At 41.1% G+C, this 23,513-nt stretch overlaps 1 protein-coding gene, 1 long non-coding RNA gene and 2 other non-coding genes across 6 annotated transcripts; 1 reads left to right on the forward strand and 3 right to left on the reverse strand.

The window, feature by feature from the left end:
• The first annotated feature begins 678 nt into the window (after positions 1-678).
• Positions 679-15,289, forward strand: LOC132153028 (fas-binding factor 1 homolog). Of its 2 annotated transcripts, none has more exons than XM_059562143.1 (31): positions 679-1,098; positions 1,442-1,469; positions 1,555-1,608; positions 1,696-1,771; positions 1,963-2,023; positions 2,709-2,759; positions 2,835-2,943; positions 3,025-3,108; positions 3,219-3,257; positions 3,347-3,451; positions 3,535-3,658; positions 3,744-3,877; positions 3,977-4,073; positions 5,283-5,690; positions 5,768-5,839; positions 5,925-5,986; positions 6,671-6,865; positions 7,026-7,123; positions 7,197-7,277; positions 7,360-7,460; positions 9,880-10,086; positions 10,261-10,368; positions 10,466-10,605; positions 10,682-10,800; positions 10,881-11,003; positions 11,243-11,428; positions 12,594-12,770; positions 12,848-12,985; positions 13,646-13,739; positions 13,821-13,924; positions 15,049-15,289. In XM_059562143.1, the coding sequence occupies exons 1-31, from the start codon at positions 1,096-1,098 to the stop codon at positions 15,115-15,117; spliced, it is 3,447 nt and encodes a 1,148-aa protein (XP_059418126.1). In that variant the 5' UTR covers positions 679-1,095; the 3' UTR covers positions 15,118-15,289. The 2 variants fall into 2 exon arrangements, with proteins under 2 accessions (XP_059418126.1, XP_059418135.1); XM_059562152.1 differs by having other exon boundaries at positions 12,600-12,770.
• LOC132153039 (uncharacterized) lies at positions 15,134-16,205 on the reverse strand. 2 transcript variants are annotated; one of them, XR_009436613.1, is made up of 5 exons: positions 16,119-16,205; positions 15,939-16,017; positions 15,624-15,663; positions 15,459-15,507; positions 15,134-15,222 (listed from the first exon to the last, which is right to left on the reverse strand). It is a non-coding gene; the product is annotated as an uncharacterized LOC132153039 (long non-coding RNA). The 2 variants fall into 2 exon arrangements; XR_009436612.1 differs by having other exon boundaries at positions 15,134-15,507.
• On the reverse strand, positions 15,297-15,366 carry LOC132154127 (small nucleolar RNA R38). Its single transcript, XR_009437076.1, has one exon. It is a non-coding gene; the product is annotated as a small nucleolar RNA R38 (small nucleolar RNA).
• LOC132154135 (small nucleolar RNA SNORD49) lies at positions 15,739-15,815 on the reverse strand. The gene has a single exon (XR_009437079.1). It is a non-coding gene; the product is annotated as a small nucleolar RNA SNORD49 (small nucleolar RNA).
• Positions 16,206-23,513: the final 7,308 nt, after the last annotated feature.

Genomic DNA, 23,513 nt, shown 5'->3' on the forward strand with positions numbered 1-23,513 from the left:
TCATATATGTATACCAACTTGACAAACCTCATACATGTTTGGTTTAGAGGTTCACTTGCATCCACAAACAATGCTCATGCAGATAGGCTACTATATGTAATAATCAGAAAATATCTGGCAACATAAAAATTTGGTTGATAATGACAGATAAATGGGAGAGGAAAAACTACAATAAGGATATTTTTTATTAAAACAATTAGAAGAACTTGTTGGAGTTGGTGTAATGACCTCTGACTAAGATATTTGTCACCTAATGATGGTGGTGTACTGATCAATGAGGAGGACTGCATGAAAACAGCTGGATGATCCTGCTGATGAAGCTGCTGCCAAACACATGACCCTTGTTTAGTTTGAGAGCTTACCTAGAAATCTCAACTTTGTCTTATGTGTAACAACCATTCCTTACCAGTGCTATCAGAGCTGAATCAAGGCATGTTTGCTCAAGGATCAGCAGACAATTAATGAACAATTTTAAAAATGTTTTTAGTCACTTTAAGCCACTGTTTTGAGTTTTTTAACAAAAAGGAACATCAGATATTTCAAAACACCAAACAATAGCTAGATCCAGTGAATGATGTAAATGCAAAACAAGAACTAAAAAAAAAACATTCCGATCGCGCAAATTGACTACATTACCCATAATGCCATATTGTAAACAGGAAGTGCGTCACGGAATTTCAAACCCGCAGAGCCCACAGCTCCTACCGATTCATCGCGGTGTTTTAGAATTACGCAAATAAATATAGTTTTACTTATTAACTTAGTCTTTCACTAGAATGAAAGCACGGCTTCGTGTGGAGGTTCCGGTCGTATAGACGCAGGATCTTTGACCGTGAGGAACTGATTAATCAACACTGAAGCTCTTCCCGTCCACAACACAGATCTGAGGCGTCTGAGGATTGAGGAGTAATATCAAACCCTGTCTGTATCGCCATCATCCAGACCTAGCAGCAGAAGTGGATCTATCACGGGTCCAGATCAGGATTTAATGACGATCAGCTGATCTCTCGTAGACGCTGTGCTGGTTTCCATTGGTAACGGGCACGCGCACAGATTTCACCGTAACCCATCCGTATCTGCTGCTGGGGTCCAGACATGGTAAACATCTGCTTCTTTCTTAATTAAAGCACAATATGCGTGCAAAGTCTGAGTAAAATTAATATAAATATTAAGTAATATATTGAAGTCCTATCATACTGCTAACAAAAATTATTTTGAGCCATACAATGTATTGTTGGCTGTCGCTACAAATACACTCATGCTACTTATGAGTTTTTGTGTTCCAGGGACACATATAGTAATGTATTATTATAGTACAAAATATTACATAGATATTTATGTGCAAATTTCAATGTGGTCGTGTCGAGAGCAGAACAGAACTGTAGCTAAAACTGTAAAATGCATGCGAGGTGTTCAGTCGTCTCATCTTCATCTCTTGCAGACTTCAAAACAGAAGAAGGGGCTCAGAAGTGAGTTTTTCGTTCAGCTCATATCTGCGTTTATGTCTCGTATTTTAGTTTTTGGGTATTAAATGAACTGTAATCTTTCTCCCAGGCTCTATAGATGACGTGTTAGGAGATCTGCTGGGCGATGAAGATGATGATGAGGGTATTATTCACTGATCTAGTCACAGTATTGTCTAATGGAAGTGAATGAGCTGTAGCTGATGTGAAGGCGAGTGTGTTTGGTCCACAGGTCCAGTGAAGGTGCGCTCACCTGCAGTCGTGTCCAGCAGAGCCGCGGCCGTCCCCCCGGCCCGCAGCGGGAAGAGGTGAGAGCTGCACCTAATCAGATGGTTCTGGTGAAGCACTTGTGCTGAGCTTCATTTGGGTCGCAACTCATTAGCAAGAACATGTGCAAGTCACATCATGAAATACACACGTAGCACTTCAGCAGCCTGAGACACAGATCGTCTGTCACTAGTGTAAATGGCCAGTAAATCTGCTCTACTTGTGCATTCAGGTCACTTCTGGACGATGATTTCTTCAGCAAACTGGCAGAAGAAGCTGAGAAAGATGATGAGGTGAGACAATAAAAGCTGAAAATACAAGAAAAAGTGCGGAAATTAAACACTTTTAATTGCTAATATTCATTTAAGTTCTATTTATATTTATAAAGCACTTAAACTACATAGAATGCTGTAAAAGTAAAATAAATTCAAATAAAACAGTCAAAAGAATGGTCTTTTATTCATGTGTTTGAAATTCATTATGCATTATTACAGGAAATATGAAGAACTCGCGGTTAGCGCACGTTTAAATACATGATCAAAGTTTGGATATATTGCAGTAAACATCTATTTTAGTACCACTCATACACTATTATAGTTTTATCATATTACAGTAAGGCTATTGGAGTATAAAAATTCTGGATTCGTTTTTTATTTTGGCATTTCTCATTTTCGTTTTGACTTTTTAAAGTTTTTGTGATTTTTTTTCTATGTGTTTGAGCCATTTTTTTTAATTCGTTTTTATTTTTCGAAATATGTCTATGTAGCTTTTTTTTTTTTTTCAGTTTTAGTTGTATTAGTACATCTAGTTAAACTAAATAAAAATGAGAAATGTAGCCTCAATTACAAGATTTTGTTCATGTTAACTTTAGGTAACTTTTTTAATGGTATTAGTTTACAGTAATAACCCTGTGTCTACTAAACTGTAAACGCTTCCATCTGTTGTATAAAGTCTTAATTTCATCTGTTTGTGTCTCAGGGCTCTGACGTGTCTGAGGCCGATCCTGCCGCGCTGCTGGACAGCATGAAGGTAAGCCAAGAGGATGCTGCTCTCTGATTGGCTGAAACATGAGCTATGACATCATTCTGCTTTGGTTCATTCCAGAACATGGATGACATGGATGCGGATCTGTTCGGCTCCAAGAAGAAGCCGAGCTCGGCTCCTGTTCAGAGGAAGGACTCCAAAAGAACAGGAGACGAGAGCAAACCCACCGGTGCATTTCTGTACACTGAGGTTTAACAGCGGATTTAATTCTCAGACGACCGTTATTAAAGTGTTTCATGTGTCTTTACAGAAGACACGGTTCCTGAAGACAAAAAAAAGCCCAGTTCTGCTCCGGCCTCCACAGCGAGAGCTTACAAGAAGTTCAGCTTTCTAGGTAAGTGCACGACCTCGGCTTCTTCTCCTGACAGCGTCTAACAGCTCAGATGGCTTCGTGTGGGTTTTGAGGAATGATTTTTTTCCATTTTCACGCTGCGTGTGGTTCAGATGATGAAGGTGGAGGTCTCGATCCTCCTCCTGATGAAGGTATCCGAACACATTGGGACGCTTGAGCTTTGAGCAGTATCTTCTGGAAACCCTGAAGTTAAACCCGATGGCTGTTCTTTGTTTCACAGATAAAGCCGACGATCCGTTAGATGATTTACTGGATGAGCTGGAACACAAGCAGAAGACGACTAAGACAAGCGAGCCGCCAGCCGCTCCTCAGAAAACAGAGACGGGTGAGAGCCGTGACTAGAACAGAAGATACACCCAGCAGCAGCAGCTCGTGACTTCTCTTTCTGTGTCCTGTGTGCTTTAACAGCAGCTGCTGTGAAGAAGAGAGAGGATCTGACGTTTGATGACGATGAAGATGATCTGATAGACGCGCTGGGCTTCGGAGGAACACACAAAACACAAGGAAATGGAAAGACACAGAAAAAAGACAGGTAACGTGTCTGCAAACCTGAATTAAGGCAGTTTTTAGGATATCTGGATGAAATCAGTTATGTCCCGTTTGTCGTCTCTGATCAGTGATCCTCCTCCGAGAGCTCGCACACGACTGGATGAGATCCTGGGCCGAGGAACGTCTCCTCGTCTGCTGGAGAGACCCGTCACGGGAGAGAAGAAAGACACAACACAGACGGAGAAGAGCTCTGCTGGAAAAGGTGATGCATCCTCAAACGATGCTGACTTGTGTTAATAAATTCAAAGGGAGCTCTTGAAATGGATGAATAAGCTCTAACCTCTGGTCCTGCTCTCCGCAGTCTCTCTGATGGACGAGGAGGACTTCACATTCGGCTCCTATCAGCCAACCATGGGCTCCACTCCAGAGGGCCGGCAGTCCCGCAGACAGTCGGTCAGGTGAGATGAGACCTTAACATGTTTAGAGAAAATGCTAACTTTCCAAAATGATTTCATGCTATGTACACAGAATTGTACACAACATTTACTCTGTGTATTATAATTTTTTTTTAAACAAACAAAAATAGTAATAACAATGCTATCTGTAGATTTTATCCTAGTAATAATAAAAACAATATGTAAATTAACAATAAAGGTATTTACATTGACCTTTAACTGAATTCATGTAAAAATCATATTTAATACAATGTTTTTTTAAATTTATTTAAATCAATTAGGACGAAAAATAGTTACCATATTGCAGGAATACCTATCAATTTTCAATGTTTTTTTAGAAATAAAATGCAAGACCTCAACTTCCTTAAATATCATGCCTACTCATTAACACAATACAACATGTACAGAAAATAGATTCAACTAAAATATTCAAAAACAAAAACATATATAATAATATTATAATATAAATAATAACAAAGGTATCTGTAGCAGCCCTTTTCCTAATGATGCAGTCAAATGAATCATTATCACTGTAATATCTATAATACAATGATTTAAGAAAATAAAATCAGTTAGTTAAAAGGCAATTAAAAATATTACAATAATACATAAATACTTCACAATTAATGTAATATCATTACGTTTCATTGTTTTTTAATGAACTAATTAATAAACTAACTTAAAGTTCCACATCTGCTAACACATCTATTAACACAACACAAGACGTAACCAAATTAATCTTTCTACACAATATTTCCTTAAAATTCACTAAAATATTCAAAAGCAAAGATGAATAATGAAGCTGTTATTAGATTCTGCCCTAATAATGCAGCAAAGTCAGAAAAAAGTAATTAAATTAAAAATACAATTAAAAGTAGTTAAATGAAAGGCAATACATTTACAATAATGCATGAGTACTTCAAGTTATGTAATACATAATTTTAAAATTATATTTTACATTAAAGGAATACAGGATGTCAATTTCCAGAAGTCACTGAATTCTTCCCTATTAACACAAAACAACAAGACATCCACAAAATTGTTTCTTTTACAAATTATTAGCTCAAAATTTGCTAAAATACTAAAGAATATGAACAGTATCAGTGCGTTTTGAGGATGGAGGCAAGCAAGCAGATTTAGCATCATAGTTTGTTCTGGATCTGTAGATTGTATATGACTGTATTCTCAGTGTTGCTCTGTGTTTGGTGTCAGATTCTCCACTGAAGACGTGAGCGTTCACTCGCCCGAACACAAACCCAAACCCTCCGCACGCGCCGCCCGGCCCAGATCAGACTGGCTCGGCCTGAAGCAGGATGAAGAGGAGCAGAAGAAGAAGGAGGAACCCAAACTATCTGCACCAGAGACCCTGAAGCCCCCGGCGTCCCCCTCCACAGCGGCCCGTAAAGAGACGCCCGCTTTAAAAACATCAGATCCACCGGCAGCACCCTCGTCTCCTAAAACCACCTCAAAACCAGTGAAGAGAGATGAGGACGAGGAAGACGACTGGCTCGCCGGAGCGCTGAGTCGCAAGAAAACACAGCCAGGGAGCCAATCAGAGGACAGAGACAGGAAACAGGAAGTCTCATCGGGTCTGGGGGAGGAAGTGGACGTGTTTGTCAGGTGAGCGCTTTTTCTGAATGTTGGGTGGAAATGGATCAGGATACACTGAGATTTCTCAACGTGTGACGTATTTGCAGCTCTAAATCAAATGTGCCTTTAGTCCCACAAAGACGTCAGGACGAGTCTCCCGTCCCAAACCCAGAGCTCAGGTACAGTCAACACACAGTCAGTCACTGCTGTAGATGTGCTCATGTGATTAGCACTGGACTAAATCAAGTGTGTGTGTGTTTCTAGCAGAGAGTTTACTGGCATCTCCATCCAACACAACACGAGCTCAGAAACTCAACACAAACCAGGTACAGTGAAACACAGCACTGAAAAACCTCTTATAGTTTCTGCAGTTAGGGGAAATATCAGGGAGGTTTAAAATTGAGATTTCCATTGCTGGAAAAGCCAAGGCATTTTTATAGTGAAAAGTTAGTTCTTTTGCTTAACTATCAAATATTTAGTTGGCAATGCACTACCACTTGAAAAGGGATTTGTGTAGTCATGGAAGGTAATAAAAGCTAAAAACAGCATTTAGAATTTTAATAGCTGTTGTTTTTTTTTAAATAAACTGCGATTTTTTTTAAAAATCCCTACTTACTAGATTGCTATTAACTGCTTAAGTCATGGGGCCTACAAATAATGTTTTGGGGTCAAAAAGGTTGATTTAGAGGGACAATTCACCAACTTTCACAAAATAAATCTATTAAAGTTATTAAAAATCATAATGGCGATCTGTCGTGTCATTTCTTAGTTATTGGGTTAGTTTCCTCTCAGAAAACACCATCCCAGCATCTCTTACCCATCAAACGCCTGAAAACAACCCTATAAAACACACCTCATCCCTAAACAACACAATTTACTCCCTCACCTGTAGTGACGTAGTCATCTGCTCAGGAATCCCTGCATCTCATGACTCGTTCAGTGCATATCAGGCCATGTTTCTCACTCGTCACACCCCTCAGCCCATCTTCACCGCTTCTGTCCCGTTCCAGGACTCAATCAGACCCTCTCGTCACAGTCCAGAGAGGCTGAAACACGGCCCTTTAACTCAACCAGCAGCAGACAACCCAAATCACATGCTCAAGACCCCAGAACACCCTCAGGACGGGACGTCCAGACAGAGACACCCCACTCAAACCCCATCAAGGGGTGGCATGTGCCCGCTCTAGCGCCCCCTGCAGTGTGGAGTAGGTGCTACTAGTTTAGAGCAGGAGTTTATCATAGGAAATATTACATCAAGCTAATGAGAACAAACCAAATTATGAAGTAGATGAAATGGGAAATTATATTCCACATATTCTATAGTGTGTTTATAATATTGTGTTTTTAAAACTGCTGTTGTTTCAGTGCTTCCACAGAAATCTACTGAGGGCACTGTACCTGCGACACAAACACACACACCTTTACCTGCAGACAGTCTTCAGCAGCTAATCATACAACAACAGGTGACACACAGATATAATACACATGCTGTAATGGTGATTCATGTAATGTAATGAAGGCTTGTGTGTGTCTCAGCTGTGGGGTCTGAGCGGCTCTCTGGACCATCAGCATGACGTGACGTCACTGCAGAAGCGCATCATTCAGCTGGAGGGACAGGTACAGTTACCTCGGTTCGACCGATTGTTCAGGAGACTCCCGCTGAATGCAGGAACTGAGATCTTCAAGCGTCTGTGTCCAGGTGAGGAGTTTACAGCTGGAGAGAGACCAGAACCAGATGCTGTTAGAGAGCATCCAACAAAGACACAAACAAGACACTGAGCTCATGGAGAACATGCACAGGTAACACACACACACACAGAAGTAACACATGCACAAAAACATAGATGTAACACACACTCTCTCTCATACACACACAGGGGTAACAGACACAAACATTCATTTTCTTTATCTCTCGCTCTCACACACACACACACACACACACACGAGTAACACACACACACACACACACGAGTAACACACAAACTCTCTCTCACACACACACACACACACACACACACATACACTCACGAGTAACACACAAACTCTCTCACACACACACACACACACACACACACACACACACGTTTGTTTCTGTGAATTGTGAGACATTCCATAGACTTCTATTACTTGTATACTGACCAAACTATATTTTCTATCCCCTAACCCTAAACCTACCCCTTACAGAAAACCTGTTTGCATTGTTACACTTTCAGATAAACATCATTTACTATTTTTAATATTTTTTTCCCCACAATGTCAAAAATTGCAGGTTTTTTTCATCTTTGTGGGGACATTTTATCCCCACAATGTAGCATAAACAAGTACACACACAAACAAACACAGCAGTAACGCACAGATAGCACGCACACAGGTAACATAACACAGAAGAAACATACAGAGGTAGTTGTAACACACATACAGAGGTAACACGCAGGCAACATGTAACAGGTAAAACTCACATGGGCAGTGGTATCACACAGGTAACACACACTCAGAGGTAAAATACACATAGCTGACATGTAACACCAAACACACACAAACGTAACACACTCAGAGATAAAATACACATAGCTGACATGTAACACCAAACACACACAAACGTAACACACTCAGAGATAAAATACTCATAGCTGACATGTAACACACACACACGTAACACACTCAGAGATAAAATACTCATAGCTGACATGTAACACACACACACACACGTAACACACTCAGAGGTAAAATACTCATAGCTGACATGTAACACACACACACACACGTAACACACTCAGAGGTAAAATACACATAGCTGACATGTAACACACACACACGTAACACACTCAGAGATAAAATACACATAGCTGACATGTAACACCAAACACACACAAACGTAACACACTCAGAGATAAAATACTCATAGCTGACATGTAACACACACACACACGTAACACACTCAGAGATAAAATACTCATAGCTGACATGTAACACACACACACGTAACACACTCAGAGGTAAAATACTCATAGCTGACATGTAACACCAAACACACACACACACGTAACACACTCAGAGGTAAAATACACATAGCTGACATGTAACACCAAACACACACACACACGTAACACACTCAGAGGTAAAATACACATAGCTGACATGTAACACCAAACACACACACACACGTAACACACTCAGAGATAAAATACTCATAGCTGACATGTAAGTAACACACACACACACGTAACACACTCAGAGATAAAATACTCATAGCTGACATGTAAGTAACACACACACGTAACACACTCAGAGATAAAATACTCATAGCTGACATGTAACACCAAACACACACAAACGTAACACACTCAGAGGTAAAATACTCATAGCTGACATGTAAGTAACACACACACGTAACACAATCAGAGATAAAATACTCATAGCTGACATGTAAGTAACACACACACACACGTAACACACTCAGAGATAAAATACTCATAGCTGACATGTAACACACACACACGTAACACACTCAGAGGTAAAATACTCATAGCTGACATGTAAGTAACACACACACGTAACACAATCAGAGATAAAATACTCATAGCTGACATGTAAGTAACACACACACACACGTAACACACTCAGAGATAAAATACTCATAGCTGACATGTAAGTAACACACACACGTAACACAATCAGAGATAAAATACTCATAGCTGACATGTAAGTAACACACACACACACGTAACACACTCAGAGATAAAATACTCATAGCTGACATGTAACATGTAACACACTCAGAGGTAAAATACACACAGAGGTAACACACACATAAGTGGCATTAAAACAGGTTACACAATACACATGTATCTCTCTCTCACACACACACACACACACAGAAGTAACAAACACTCGTTATATGTCTCTCTCACACACACACACACACACACACACAGAGGTAACACACAGGTAACATACATACAAGTAACAGGTAACACACAGAGTTGGCAGTAACACGTACCATGCACAGGTAACAGAAACACAGGTAACAACAGAAGAAACAGGCAGGTTAACACACACAAACACACAGGCAACACGCAACACAAAGGTTACACACAGGTGGCAGTAACACAAAGTTAACTCTGACACACAGGAGCAGTGGTAACACTCACGAAACTCACACACAAACACACACACAGGTAACATACAAGCAGGTAACATGTATGTGGTCTTGTCTCAGAGCTCGTGTGAAGCTGCTGGAGGAATCGTCCGCTCAGCGAGAGCTGCGCTCGCGGCAGGAGAACGAGGACCTGGTGGAGAGACTGGCTGCGGTCACACGTCTGGTGGAGCAGGAGAGAGCAGAGATGCAGGCGCAGCAGCAGCGCAGACTCACACAGTGTCAGCAGGACAGAGACCGAGAGGTGGAGAGACTCCGAGACCTGCAGAGGTGATGCACACACACACACACACCCTGAAAGTTATTGGCGTTTCATAATAATGAGAATTATAATAATAAAAAAACGTAACAAAGTTAAGTCTTTTAAAGCTGACGATGGTTACATAAAGACATTAACCAACCCACCTGAGTGTAAAACAGGCCTGTTTCATTAACGTGTCACAGGAAGTCGATCCTGGAGATGAAGAGAGATCATGAAGAACAGATCCAGCATCTGAAGAAGCTGAAGGACGAGGAGATCGACGCAGTGACCAGTGCCACGTCTCAGACCAGGTGCTGCACGTCACAGACGAGACGTCCCTCAGCGGCTTGAGCCGGACCTCACGGAGCTCCTGTGTGTGTGTGTGTGTGTGTGTGTGTGTGTGTGCAGGTCTCTGACGGTGGTCATCGAGCAGATGGAGCAGTTCTCCCGCAAGCTGGGCGATCTCTCGTCTCGGGTGGAGAGTTCACATGAAAACACAGCGCAGGGACTGGAGATCGGAGCCAGACAGAGAGACCAGCAGCTCAGAGGTACAAACACAAACACGAACATCTCCAGATCTCTGCAGAACAGATCAGCGGATCCAAATCTGTCATTTTCTCGCAGTTCTGCAGGAGCGCTTGAGTCAGCAGCAGCGCGAGATGACCGAAGAGAGGTCACGACTCAAAGAGGTCATCGCCAAGATGGACACACAGCTGGCCGAGCAGCAGAGACAGCTGGAGAAGGTCAGGAAAGCCCTCTGAATCGGGTTTAGTCTGAACATGATGAGTGTTTAACGTCATGTTCCTCTGGTTTGTGTGTTCAGGAGCGCTGGAGGGTCACGTCAGAACAGGTCAAAGCTGAATCATCTCTGCGAGGACTGGAGGAGGAGAGACGCACCATGATGCAACAGTTCAGCATGGAGAGAGAGGAGCTGGAGAGGGCAAAGGTCAGACGCGAATCGACACGGCATCGCTTATTAAATAGGATTTAAATGATAAATCCCAAATCAACTAAGTCAACTTAACACCCCATATATATAGAGTTACACAATGTCAATTTATATTTATTAAGTTTTATATGAATCATATATTTGATTAAAAATAATCAGGCTGGATGACGTGTGTCTGAAATCACAGTATAATTAAATGAACACACACTATCTGTCTGTCCGTGTGTGTGTGTCAGAGTGCTCTGCTGGAGGAGCAGCAGTCCGTCATGCAGCACTGTGCAGAAGAGCGCAGGAAGCTGGCGGCCGAGTGGAGCCGCTTTCACACGCAGGAGAAACTGCGTCAGGAGCGCGTAGAGAGAGAGGCCAGCCGAGCCATGGAGAGAGACGCACACAGAGAGGGGTCCTTCATCAGCATGGCACAGGTCCACACAGTACAGGCCAAGATATGACTATTAAATATTAATCAGGATGAACAATACAGGAGTTTTTGAACCTATATGAGCCTTAAAGTGATAATGAATTTTTATGTAATGAATTGAGCTAAGATGCTAATGTTTACATGCAAACACAAACAGCACAATGTTAAGTATCTCAGTACTATGAAACCATATTTGTGATTTATATCACAATTTTTTTCAATTCCAAGTTATCTTATTATTGGGAGTTAACATATCCAAATAAAGCAATATTTTGGTTCAGCCAAAAAAGATAAAAATAAATACATTTTCCTATATGTAATAAATAAATACCCATTCAGTATAGGGAAAGTAGCTAAAAAAACTAATTAATTAATTATTAAAAAAGGGTATCACCATATAAATAAATGAACAGGCCTCATGTAAGTGAAAACATCTTGCTTTTGTTACATTTTTTGTTATATGTCGCAAATTATGAAAAAAACAAATTCCCCCAAAATGTGAATTCTATGAACGAAAGTCACAATTAAAGTCAGATTTTTAGTTGAAAGTTGAAATAGGCCTAATGTTAGAATTCTGAGGAAACAAGTCTAAATTGCAAATATATAAAGATAGAATATTTTACATTCAAGAGTTTAGATTAAATGTACGTAAATTTTAATATTTACAAAGAAATCTTTTTCAACATGCAGAATAAATAAAAAGTGATATTCAATGAAAAAAAAAGATGTAGGATGATTTATATTCATATATAATATTTTAGTATTTATTACAATATAGTGTAGTGTTTTAGTATTATTAATATTTTGAATTACTTTGTATTTTCATATTTGTTGCTTTCATTTAATTTAAATGTAGATGCGTTTACATTATTTATAAACTAAATTTAAATTCAAATCAAATTTGATTTCTAAACAGAATTCAGTTTAAATTGTATATATTTTAAATGGGCTTTTGCCATTTTTAGCAGTTTTTAGCTTAAGTTCATCAGATATTTAAATTTATTTTAATTAAAGGAAACTATTTTAATAGTTTTAGTAAAAACAAACAAACAAGAGTGCTAACTTATAATACAAGATGAATTATTATACAGCGAGCTGCAGGTGATCAGAGAGAAGCTCAAGAGGAACTGCGCAGTGATTAAATCACAGTTTTCTTGTGTAATACTCAGGAGCAGGTGGATCTGAAGCTGCGCGCCGGAGAGCTGAAACAGAAGGAGGAAGTGCTGCTGCGTGAGAGAGACAGTCTGGAGAAACTGAGACAGGAGCTGGACACTGAGAAAGAGCGACTGAGCGCCGCGGCTCTGAGACTCAAGACACGAGCGCAGGAGGTGGAGAGCTTCAGCACGGTAAAACACTGCAGCAGCAGCAGATCTGTGTGTGTGAGACGCTGATCATGTGACACTGAAGCCTTCCTGTGTCACAGCTGGCGTCCGAGCGCTTCGAGGAGGGAGAGCGAGCGCTGCGAGAGGCCAGACAGGTGGAGGCCGAACACCAGACTCGACTACGCAACATCCACACGCAGATGGAGAGACTACGACAACAGGAGCACAGCCTACAGCAGGTCTCACACACACTCACTCATCACGGACCACAACCACTGTCACAAATGACTTTAAAATAAAAAATGCAAATATGAGTCAAACATAAAAAAGGGGTTTCAAGCATCAAAACAATCCAAGTTTATTACAGCTTCACATTTCTTAGGTGTGCTAGAATGTGTCCTGCTTATTTCTGAGCAAAAAATAATGACTGTCATACATATTTACAATGATTTACAGAGGAGACGCACTAAAATGGCCTTCATTGCGACAATAGTTTACAGAAAATCTTGTTAGGCATATTTAGATCAAGAATCATTAGATGACTTTAAAAGACACTCCTTTAAACCTCTAGATTTGACCCTTTTGTCAGCAATACATGTTCAGTCATTTAAAATATATTTTTTCTTTAATGTATTTTGATAAGTACAGGTCAGAATAGTAATGTCTCAAAATAATAATGAATCCATGAACCATTTGAACAATATTATCGATTCAAATGGACGTGTACTAACAAACTGATTCATTCAGATGAAACAGACTTCTCAAAACTACACCCAGTCTGAGAGAGAGGACATTCAGGAGCATGTTTGACTGTGTTTGATGGAGATGACTGAGTAATTTGAGTAATGATGAATGATGTAGTGCAGTTATCTGGTTCCTCGTGGCTGTGTGATCTGCAGGAGCGTCTGAGGATGACGGATCATCACAGAGACATGGAGCGACTGAGACACACTCTTCCCGTCCATCCCGGGACGTCAGCAGCTCTCATCACAGGTGATCTGTTCATGCAGACTCACCGCAGGCGTTCAGTGTGTCAGACAGTCAGTCATGTGTGTGTCTGTGTGTGTTTGTCAGATTTCTCTCCAGCGTTAGCCAGCACACACCTGACCCCCGCTGTGAACCCGCTGCCCGCTGAACTACACGCCCGCCTCGCCCTCATCAGACACACCGCTGAGAAGGTACAGAAACACACTGAGGACACCCCCTACCACCGCACTAAAACACTCCACATTAAACAGGTTTCACAGGTCAAAATAAACGTAACCTCCAGGGTGTATTATATGCATGTATGAATACTTTTTTTTTTGTTTAGCAAAAATAGGCAACAAATAAAGAAATAAACATTTAAAAATGCAATAAATAAAAAAAATTAAAAATAGTAAAATGAAAAGATCGCACCACATTTCCCCAAAAATATAAAGCAAATGTTCAGTTGAGCAAAAACAGCTAGAAAAAATAAAACAAATATTGAAATGTGCAAAAATGAATGATTAAATTAATTAAATAGTTATAAAGGGAGAGGTATCACCATATACACAAACCAGAACAAACCTCACATACATGCCAAAGTAAAGCCGGTAAAACAGAAATTCATCAAAAATATCAATCAGTCTTGCAGACAACAAAACTCATATTAACAGAGCACTATCACCCGACTCCCTCTGATCACGTGACCCACTTTCAGAAATCCTTCACCCTAAATACAAATTTACACAGATTCCTATTACAATGACTGGATTTAACCATTTAACAGTAAACGTGACTGTACTTTTACCCAGAATTCTTCAATAAACTTTAAATAGTATATCAATAGATTCCATACAGTGTAGCAATGGGCACTGTTTATTTGAAGAAATATGCAGAAGACACTACAGCTAGGGGTTTTTGGGGTGAACTAATATTTTTTTTTATATTTAAAACATGAACACAATGCAGTGTATATATAAAAAATGCTGCATTACACAGCAATTGTGCTTCGAGAACGGTCACTACAGCTGATATTTCATTTTATAAATGTAGGTTTCCCTTTTATTTGGGACTTAACCGTTTTTGGCCCCATTGGTTTCCAATAGAAGGCTTGAGAAAGCACAGGTGGTTTAATTTATCACATGGTGTAAAAAAAAAAAAAAAATCTCTAAAATGCATGATAAATCTGCAGTTATAGTCAGCCACAAGCCACTAAAATATAAGTACTTAAACAACTTTCATTTTGAAGTAATTCATCGCTTAAATATAGTAAATATTTCCCCTAAACTGGCAGCATCCCACCCATACTAATGGATTCTGGCCATTTCTCCAACAGGACAGAGACTTCCTGCAGGAGGAGCAGTACTTCCTGGACACTCTGAAGAAAGCCTCATACAACACATGACCACACAGAGATGGAGAGTTTTGATACGCTTTATTTGATAATAAAAAGTTGAGACATTTCATGGTCTGACGTCAATCTCCAGCATTCAGTCACCATGGAGCGCATCTGCAAAAGTGTAAAAATTAGTCACTTCAGTTCAAATAACTGGTTAAAAAAAAAAAGTAAAACAAAACAATCTAACAAGCCTCAGGTACCAAAACTCCACACGTGTTTTTCAGACAGGGATAACTTTTCTCATCACAGGCTTGAATAAAGAAACAGTCTAAACGCTGACCTTCAGGTCAGATTTTCTTCAAGTTACATCACTCACAACCCTGAAGTTATACTAAAATATTACTTACAGCTCCATATCCAAGTGAATCAGGACATTCATGGTGCTTTCAGCTCCATCTCTATAGAGAAAATCAAACCATGCATCAGATGGGTTTGTCAAAGCTTACAAAAGCACGCTCATCTAAAAAAAAGATGCAGTTGAACACGTTTAAGTTTTAGGAGATCTAACGTACCTGATCAGTGCTGGATCAGCGTTTAGATCCATTCATTCACCTGTTGAGAGAGAAATCGTTAGATCAGAGATCTGCCTCTCCAGAACAGACTGATGCGCTTCTCATCTGTGGTGTGTCTCAGAAACTGTCTGCTTTGTCCTCGTCAGTTATCGCATCAGACGGCACTTCCTATAGCGCAGTTTCATCACTGAACAACACCTCGTGCACAAATATACGAACACCCCAGATTCAGTTCAGTAATAAACCATGTATAAACAAACTTAACCAAGTTAAACAGCTAATGAATTAAATTCACAAATACATTTGAACACCCACCATTTCCATGAACTGAGCGCAATTATCACACACTCAGTCAGTCAGCAGATAATCAGGAACACGTCGCGTTGAATCCTGCCTGCAGAAAGACACGTGGGAAAAACGTGAAACACTGAACACCATTTCTGTGCTTCAAATCAGCGTCACGATAATAAAACCAGCTTTGATCGACAGACTTACAGTTATCATGGTGGTCTGAAAGCGCTGCGATGCAATCCTCGCGTGTAATTCATTACGACCATGCTTTAATTGAGCGGCTGTGTCTGAAGAAGCACAGCCAGACGCGCTTCAGAGAGAAAGAGAGCGAGAAGAAGAGAGCATCCGGTTTTATAGCGCCGGAGCGTCACCACCCACGTGACTAGGGCTGCGTTCTATTCACTAGTGATCCTTCACGTGTCTTATTCCCTTCGAAGCAGAGTTCTGAGGGTTCCGAGGTGTAGCGTTCAAAATAACGGTCACTCGGAACTCTCTTATTAAGACACGTATGTTGAATTCTGTCTGGAATGATCCTACAGCGTTGCTTTCATTCATGTTCTCATTTCAAGTGCCCTACGAAGGCAGCATTAATGAGTTTGGCACGCTGGAAATACCGTGAGGAAACCGAAATGCGTGCTGGGAAAATGAAGCTTTTTATAAAATAAAGGTATAAGAAAAGAAAAAAAAAAACATTCACATTACTGCTACGTATTTGTAATTATACATTTTAAATATATTTATATATTAAATTATATATCCACTGTACAATTGAACATGTTTTCACCCCTATTTAGATTTACAAAATAAAGGTCATTAAAACAATTAACAACTAGCCTAAATTAAGTTTTTTTTTAGACGATTAAAAAGTCATATAATTGCATATAATGTATAATAATAATAAACACAGCTCGTTTGTAAAAACTAATTAAGTTTAAATCTAATGTAATGTTATGTAAGTTAAACAAATGCTCCACGTTTTGATGCACAGACAGACCATTTTCTTTCCAAAGCATTGTTTTTACAGTAATAATAATCAGTGATAATATGCTGACAGATATGACCAGTCTGCAACATCAAGAAGCAGAATGAAGTGAACTAAACAAGTGCTTGAAGATGACCGTGCTAACCAAGGGAAGATGAAGTTTAATCAGATTTCCAGATGTGTCCCAAGTGTTTGTTAAGACAAGATTTGAACTGGGAGCTTGAGTATTTTACACACACATTTCATTTGAGAGCATGCATGCACATTGGCAAATCAACAAATGTGCACTAGAAATTGGATCCCTGTGTAGTGCCTGCGCTTTTTCTCTCCAAATGTAATGAGTGATTAAAATGTCTTTATACCTGTACTGGTGTAAACTAGAGTTGCAGGTATCTTGTAATTGCCTCACACATCTCGTCAACATCTATTGTTCTGGGTTAAGGCTAGAAGGCACATCAATATGACGTACAACCCGAATTCCGGAAAAGTTGGGACGTTTTTTAAATTTTAATAAAATGAAAACTAAAGGAATTTCAAATCACATGAGCCATTATTTTATTCACAATAGAACATAGATAACGTAGCAAATGTTTAAACTGAGAAATTTTACACTTTTATCCACTTAATTAGCTCATTTAAAATTTAATGCCTGCTACAGGTCTCAAAAAAGTTGGCACGGGGGCAACAAATGGCTAAAAAAGCAAGCAGTTTTGAAAAGATTCAGCTGGGAGAACATCTAGTGATTAATTAAGTTAATTGATATCAGGTCTGTAACATGATTAGCTATAAAAGCTTTGTCTTAGAGAAGCAGAGTCTCTCAGAAGTAAAGATGGGCAGAGGCTCTCCAATCTGTGAAAGACTGCCTAAAAAATTGTGGAAAACTTTAAAAACAATGTTCCTCAACGTCAAATTGCAAAGGCTTTGCAAATCTCATCATCTACAGTGCATAACATCATCAAAAGATTCAGAGAAACTGGAGAAATCTCTGTGCGTAAGGGACAAGGCCGGAGACCTTTATTGGATGCCCGTGGGCTTCGGGCTCTCAGACGACACTGCATCACTCATCGGCATGATTGTGTCAATGACATTACTAAATGGGCCCAGGAATACTTTCAGAAACCACTGTCGGTAAACACAATCCACCGTGCCATCAGCAGATGCCAACTAAAGCTCTATCATGCAAAAAGGAAGCCATATGTGAACATGGTCAGAAGCGCCGTCATGTCCTGTGGGCCAAGGCTCATTTAAAATGGACTATTTCAAAGTGGAATAGTGTTTTATGGTCAGACGAGTCCAAATTTGACATTCTTGTTGGAAATCACGGACGCCGTGTTCTCCGGGCTAAAGAGGAGGGAGACCTTCCAGCATGTTATCAGCGTTCAGTTCAAAAGCCAGCATCTCTGATGGTATGGGGGTGCATAAGTGCATACGGTATGGGCAGCTTGCATGTTTTGGAAGGCTCTGTGAATGCTGAAAGGTATATCAAGGTTTTAGAGCAACATATGCTTCCCTCCAAACAACGTCTATTTCAGGGAAGGCCTTGTTTATTTCAGCAGGACAATGCAAAACCACATACTGCAGCTATAACAACAGCATGGCTTTGTCGTAGAAGAGTCCGGGTGTTAACCTGGCCTGCCTGCAGTCCAGATCTTTCACCTATAGAGAACATTTGGCGCATCATTAAACGAAAAATACGTCAAAGACGACCACGAACTCTTCAGCAGCTGGAAATCTATATAAGGCAAGAATGGGACCAAATTCCAACAGCAAAACTCCAGCAACTCATAGCCTCAATGCCCAGACGTCTTCAAACTGTTTTGAAAAGAAAAGGAGATGCTACACCATGGTAAACATGCCCCGTCCCAACTATTTTGAGACCTGTAGCAGAAATCAAAATTGAAATGAGCTCATTTTGTGCATAAAATTGTAAACTTTCTCAGTTTAAACATTTGCTATGTTATCTATGTAAAATATTGGCTCATGTGATTTGAAAGTCTTTTAGTTTTCATTTTATTCAAATTTAAAAAACGTCCCAACTTTTCCGGAATTCGGGTTGTAATTTTTGTCACACTGCACAACAATAATTACTATTTTTGCATTATTGTAAGGGGTAGGTTTAGGTTTGGGGTAGGTGTAGATGTGGTGGTCACAAAATATAAAATATATATGTAAATAATAGGTGAAATGTTATGTGTGTCAAGATGAGAGAATGTCTTTCTAAAATGTATTTTACACTGTTTATTATATTGACGATTGATGTTCCCTGCTCAATCGATCGGTGTTTGATTGTTTTCCCTTTGGGAGTGTCCGCCTGTTTGGGGAGGGGGCGCGCGCGCTGCTCAAACAATATACAGACTGATGATTGAAGCAGCAGCGGCTCCGTGTCCTGTGTATTATTTATACTTTTATCTCCCCTCATCAGGCGGTGAGGGTACTACATTTTGGAGGCACCGCTGGGATGAAATGCAGTGAAGGTTGGCGTCCACAGATGATGGTCTACCTCCAGTGTCATTCATTCTGACTTGCGGCTGAGGAGAACAGAGTGAGAGCATCTGGCGTCCACGTTGAATCCGGAAGAACCGTGCGTGCTATCTGAGGTTGATCGTTGATACCCGGAACATTGCCATTATCCGACCAGCTAAGACTGCTTTTCTGCATCACACACTGCACACACCCACAGCCCAAGTGAACCATGGATCAGTTAGAGGACTTAAGACTTGAAGTGATAGGAGCATTGTATTCACTATCAAGAGAAAACCTTGTGAAATTGTGTGATTTTCTGCATATTGAACATGATATCAACAAAAGCCGCTCATTTGTCATTTCTGTGCTTGTGAGACATCTTGAAAGGGAGGGGTTAGAAGAACTGGAAGATGAGGGCATGTCAGAACTTTTGTGTGTAAGAGACAAAATTTGTGAACTTCAACAGAGGGGGTGAAGATATCTCTGAGCAACAGACAGCACAGGTGGTTCAGAGCGTGACTATAGACTCAGTAGTGCAGGTCATAGAGCAAGAAAAGTTGCAAAACGAAATTGATACATTGCAGTTAGCCTTGCAAAAACTAATTGAACAAAAACATAACACTGTTACAAGCACACAGCAGAATGTTAGTGTCCCACACCACACAAACACAAACATGCAGCTAAGCTATGACACACAGCAAAGCTCAAAATCACAAACTACCAACCTAAATTGGCCCTCAGCGTCAACACGACCAGTTATGTCAGCATGGAGCAGAGAGTTTAAAATATCTGGCCAGATAGGTGAACCTGGGCAAAAAGACAAACTCTCCTTCTCAAGTCTAGCTCACCAAATTGAACATGGACGGAGCAGAGGTTTCTCAGAGCTTGAAATTGTTGATGCTGTAATCCGAGCAATTGCACCAGGCATGCAGCTTCGTAGCTACCTAGAGGGAAAGACAAACCTTACACTGCCCACATTAAGACTGATTCTCAGAGCTCATTTCCAAGAAAAGGGTGCCACTGAGCTGTATAAACAACTTACCTCAGAGGTACAGAGCAGCAGAGAGACCCCGCAAAGCTTTCTTGTCCGTTGTCTGGATTTAAGACAAAAGATTCTGTTTGCATCACAGGAAGCCGAATCCAGTTTGAAGTATGACCCAAAGCTAGTCCAAAGCATGTTTCTCCACACTATCCTTACGGGACTACAGAACGACAGTGTTAGAGGTGACCTGCGATTCTATTTGACGCAAACGGATGTGAGTGACGATCTGCTCTTTGAAAAAGTCAATCTGGCGTGCTCCCATGAAACTGAGCGCCAAAGTAAAAAGAAACTCGTCCAGCCAAGTGCCACTAAAGTACACACAGTTCAGTCCAGTGATATCGCCTTAGAGAAAAAGGGAAAACCACCATCTCAGCACAATCCAGAGAAGGCCGAACTTGAGATCCTAAGTGAGCTGAGGGAAATGCGATCAGCTATGGCACTGTTGAAAGACCTCAGTGCAGAAGTATCCCAAATTAAAGAATCAATGAAGCAACCACAGGTTATGTCCACTCAGTGTCCTCCTCTACCCACTCCGTCCCCACCACAGACTCAGTACCCACCTCAGTGTTACTGGCAGCCTTACGACCAGAGAAGAGAGTCAATTCCACGACCTCAATGGTTCCCAGCACAACGCTATCACCCTTCTGCGACTCGAGTAAGGAAATGCTTTGCATGTCAACAAAGTGGATTAGATGTTTACTGTAGCCACTGTTACAAGTGTGGTGGTAGTGACCATTTCTCAGCTGGCTGTCGAGCACGGATGCCCATGACACATGGAGATGGTTCTTTAAACGAGGCTGGGTCACGGCCGCGGGACAGGCAGTGACCAGAGCTATGGAAGGGTCCCCTCAAAGCTGTGCATATTGTGGTAGCACTCGCCCTTACTTAACATTGAGACACTGTGCGACTTGTAAGCAAATGTTATATTGCTCCAAAGCATGCCAAGCAGATCATTGGACAGATCATAGAAAACAGTGTAGATCATATTCAAGAACAAATGTGAAACCTGTCTCGACTACAAAACCGTTGAAGTCAAACAAACCCACTTGTGCCGCACTTGTAGGAAAACAGTGCCTTGTGCAATGCTACATTCAAGGTTTGCTCGTAGATGCACTATGGGACACAGGCTCTCAAGTGTGCATTGTCAGTGAGACGTGGAAAGATTATCACCTGCCAAATGTGAGATTGAGAGATATTTCAGAGGCAATCGAGGCACCAGAAGAGCTCTGTCTCGTAGCTGCAAATGGTCAAGATATACCGTACATAGGATGGATAGAAGTCACTTTTGGACTAGTGTCCGATAAAACGAAGGACAGTGAGCTCACCATACCCGTGCTAGTGATGAGAGGCAGACAGTTGTGCCATCCCATCATCGGATACAATGTGATTGAGCAGATAGCAAACAGGACCAGATTGACCCCGCCTAATGCCAGTGAGTTGTTGGTTACAGCCATCCCTAATGTTGAAGGAAACAAGATTCAAGCATTCATCGAGCGAGTCCAGGCAGAAATGTCATGTGAGTACATCCTCAAAACCACAAAGGAAAGAGTCAATGTGCCTAAACACACATCAGTTCAAGTTGAATGCAGAGTACAGACACCTCCACCAAAGGAAGAAACAGTGCTACTCTTTGAGCCCGATGTGAACCCTACCTGGGCTGAGGGATTGGAGTTCTGTGAAACCCTTGTGAAATTGCAGCGACAGACCTCACCATACGTCATTGTCAACGTTCAAAACCCCACCGACCATGACATAATGTTAGATAGCAAGACTGTAATTGGTACAGTGCATCCAGTACAGGCTGTATACCCGGCCGGAGCTTTTGAGGCACCCCGATCTGAGCCTGTAAGCGTCAGTCAAGTTACAAATGAAACTACCCAGACTTCTGATTCAACCTGGAATCCACCGCTGGACTTAAGCCATCTCAGCGAGTCTAGAAGACAAATTGTAAGACAGATGTTGAGAGAGGAAGCAGCTTCCTTTTCAAAATCCGATGATGACATTGGCTGCATAGATGGGCTGCAGTTGACTATCAAACTAACAGACACGATCCCAGTTGCACGCACTTACCAGTCAGTACCGCGTCCCCTTTACAAAGAGATGAAGGATTACCTACATGATCTTATTGCCCAAGGATGGGTTCAAAAGTCAAACTCTCCGTATTCCTCACCTGTGGTCTGCGTCCGGAAAAAGGATGGTAGTTTACGGTTGTGTATCGACTACAGAGAACTAAATCGGAAAACAAACCCCAACCGACAGCCCATTCCACGTGTTCAAGATATCATGGACAGTCTTGGAGGAAACAGCTGGTTCTCACTACTTGACCAAGGAAAAGCATACCATCAGGGTTTCATGGCCAAAGAGAGTAGACCCATGACAGCTTTTGTAACGCCATGGGGATTGTATGAATGGATTCGTATCCCTTTTGGTCTGATGAACGCTCCCGCGGCTTTCCAACGCTGCATGGAAGAGTGCCTGAAAGATCTCCGAGACGATTGCTGTGTCCCCTACCTTGATGACATGCTAGTGTTCAGCAAATCCTTTGAAGACCATGTCAATGATGTGAGAAGAGTCCTGCAGCATTTAAGGCAATATGGGATCAAGCTCAAGCCTAGTAAATGTGAGGTGTTTAAGCGGGAAGTCCGTTACCTGGGGAGGATTGTGTCCGCGGAAGGAAATAAAATTGACCCTGCTGACACCGAGGCTGTGAGAGCTCTGAGAGAGAAAAGACCCAGCACGGTGGGACAGTTGAGAGCTGTACTTGGCCTGTTAAGTTACTATAGGCAGTACATCAAAGATTTCTCTAAGATCGCTGGGCCGCTCTATAACTTGCTGAAAGGAGAAGTGGAGACAAAGGGCGAAGGACACAATGGAACCACCACCAAGTGCACAAAAAACAAAAAGAAAGGAGTGCCTTCCCAGAAGCCCATTTTATGGACAGAAAACCATCAGCAGAGATTGGAGACACTAATAGACTGCTTGGCGGAACCTCCGGTCCTTGGATTTCCTGACTTCTCGCAGCCGTTATACTCCATACGGACGCCTCAAACCAGGGACTTGGTGCTGTTCTGTACCAAAGGCAAGAGGGGAAACTTCGAGTCATTGCTTATGG

The sequence above is a fragment of the Carassius carassius genome, chromosome 1 (assembly GCF_963082965.1).
Source record: "Carassius carassius chromosome 1, fCarCar2.1, whole genome shotgun sequence".
In the NCBI taxonomy this organism is placed as follows: Eukaryota; Metazoa; Chordata; class Actinopteri; order Cypriniformes; family Cyprinidae; genus Carassius; species Carassius carassius.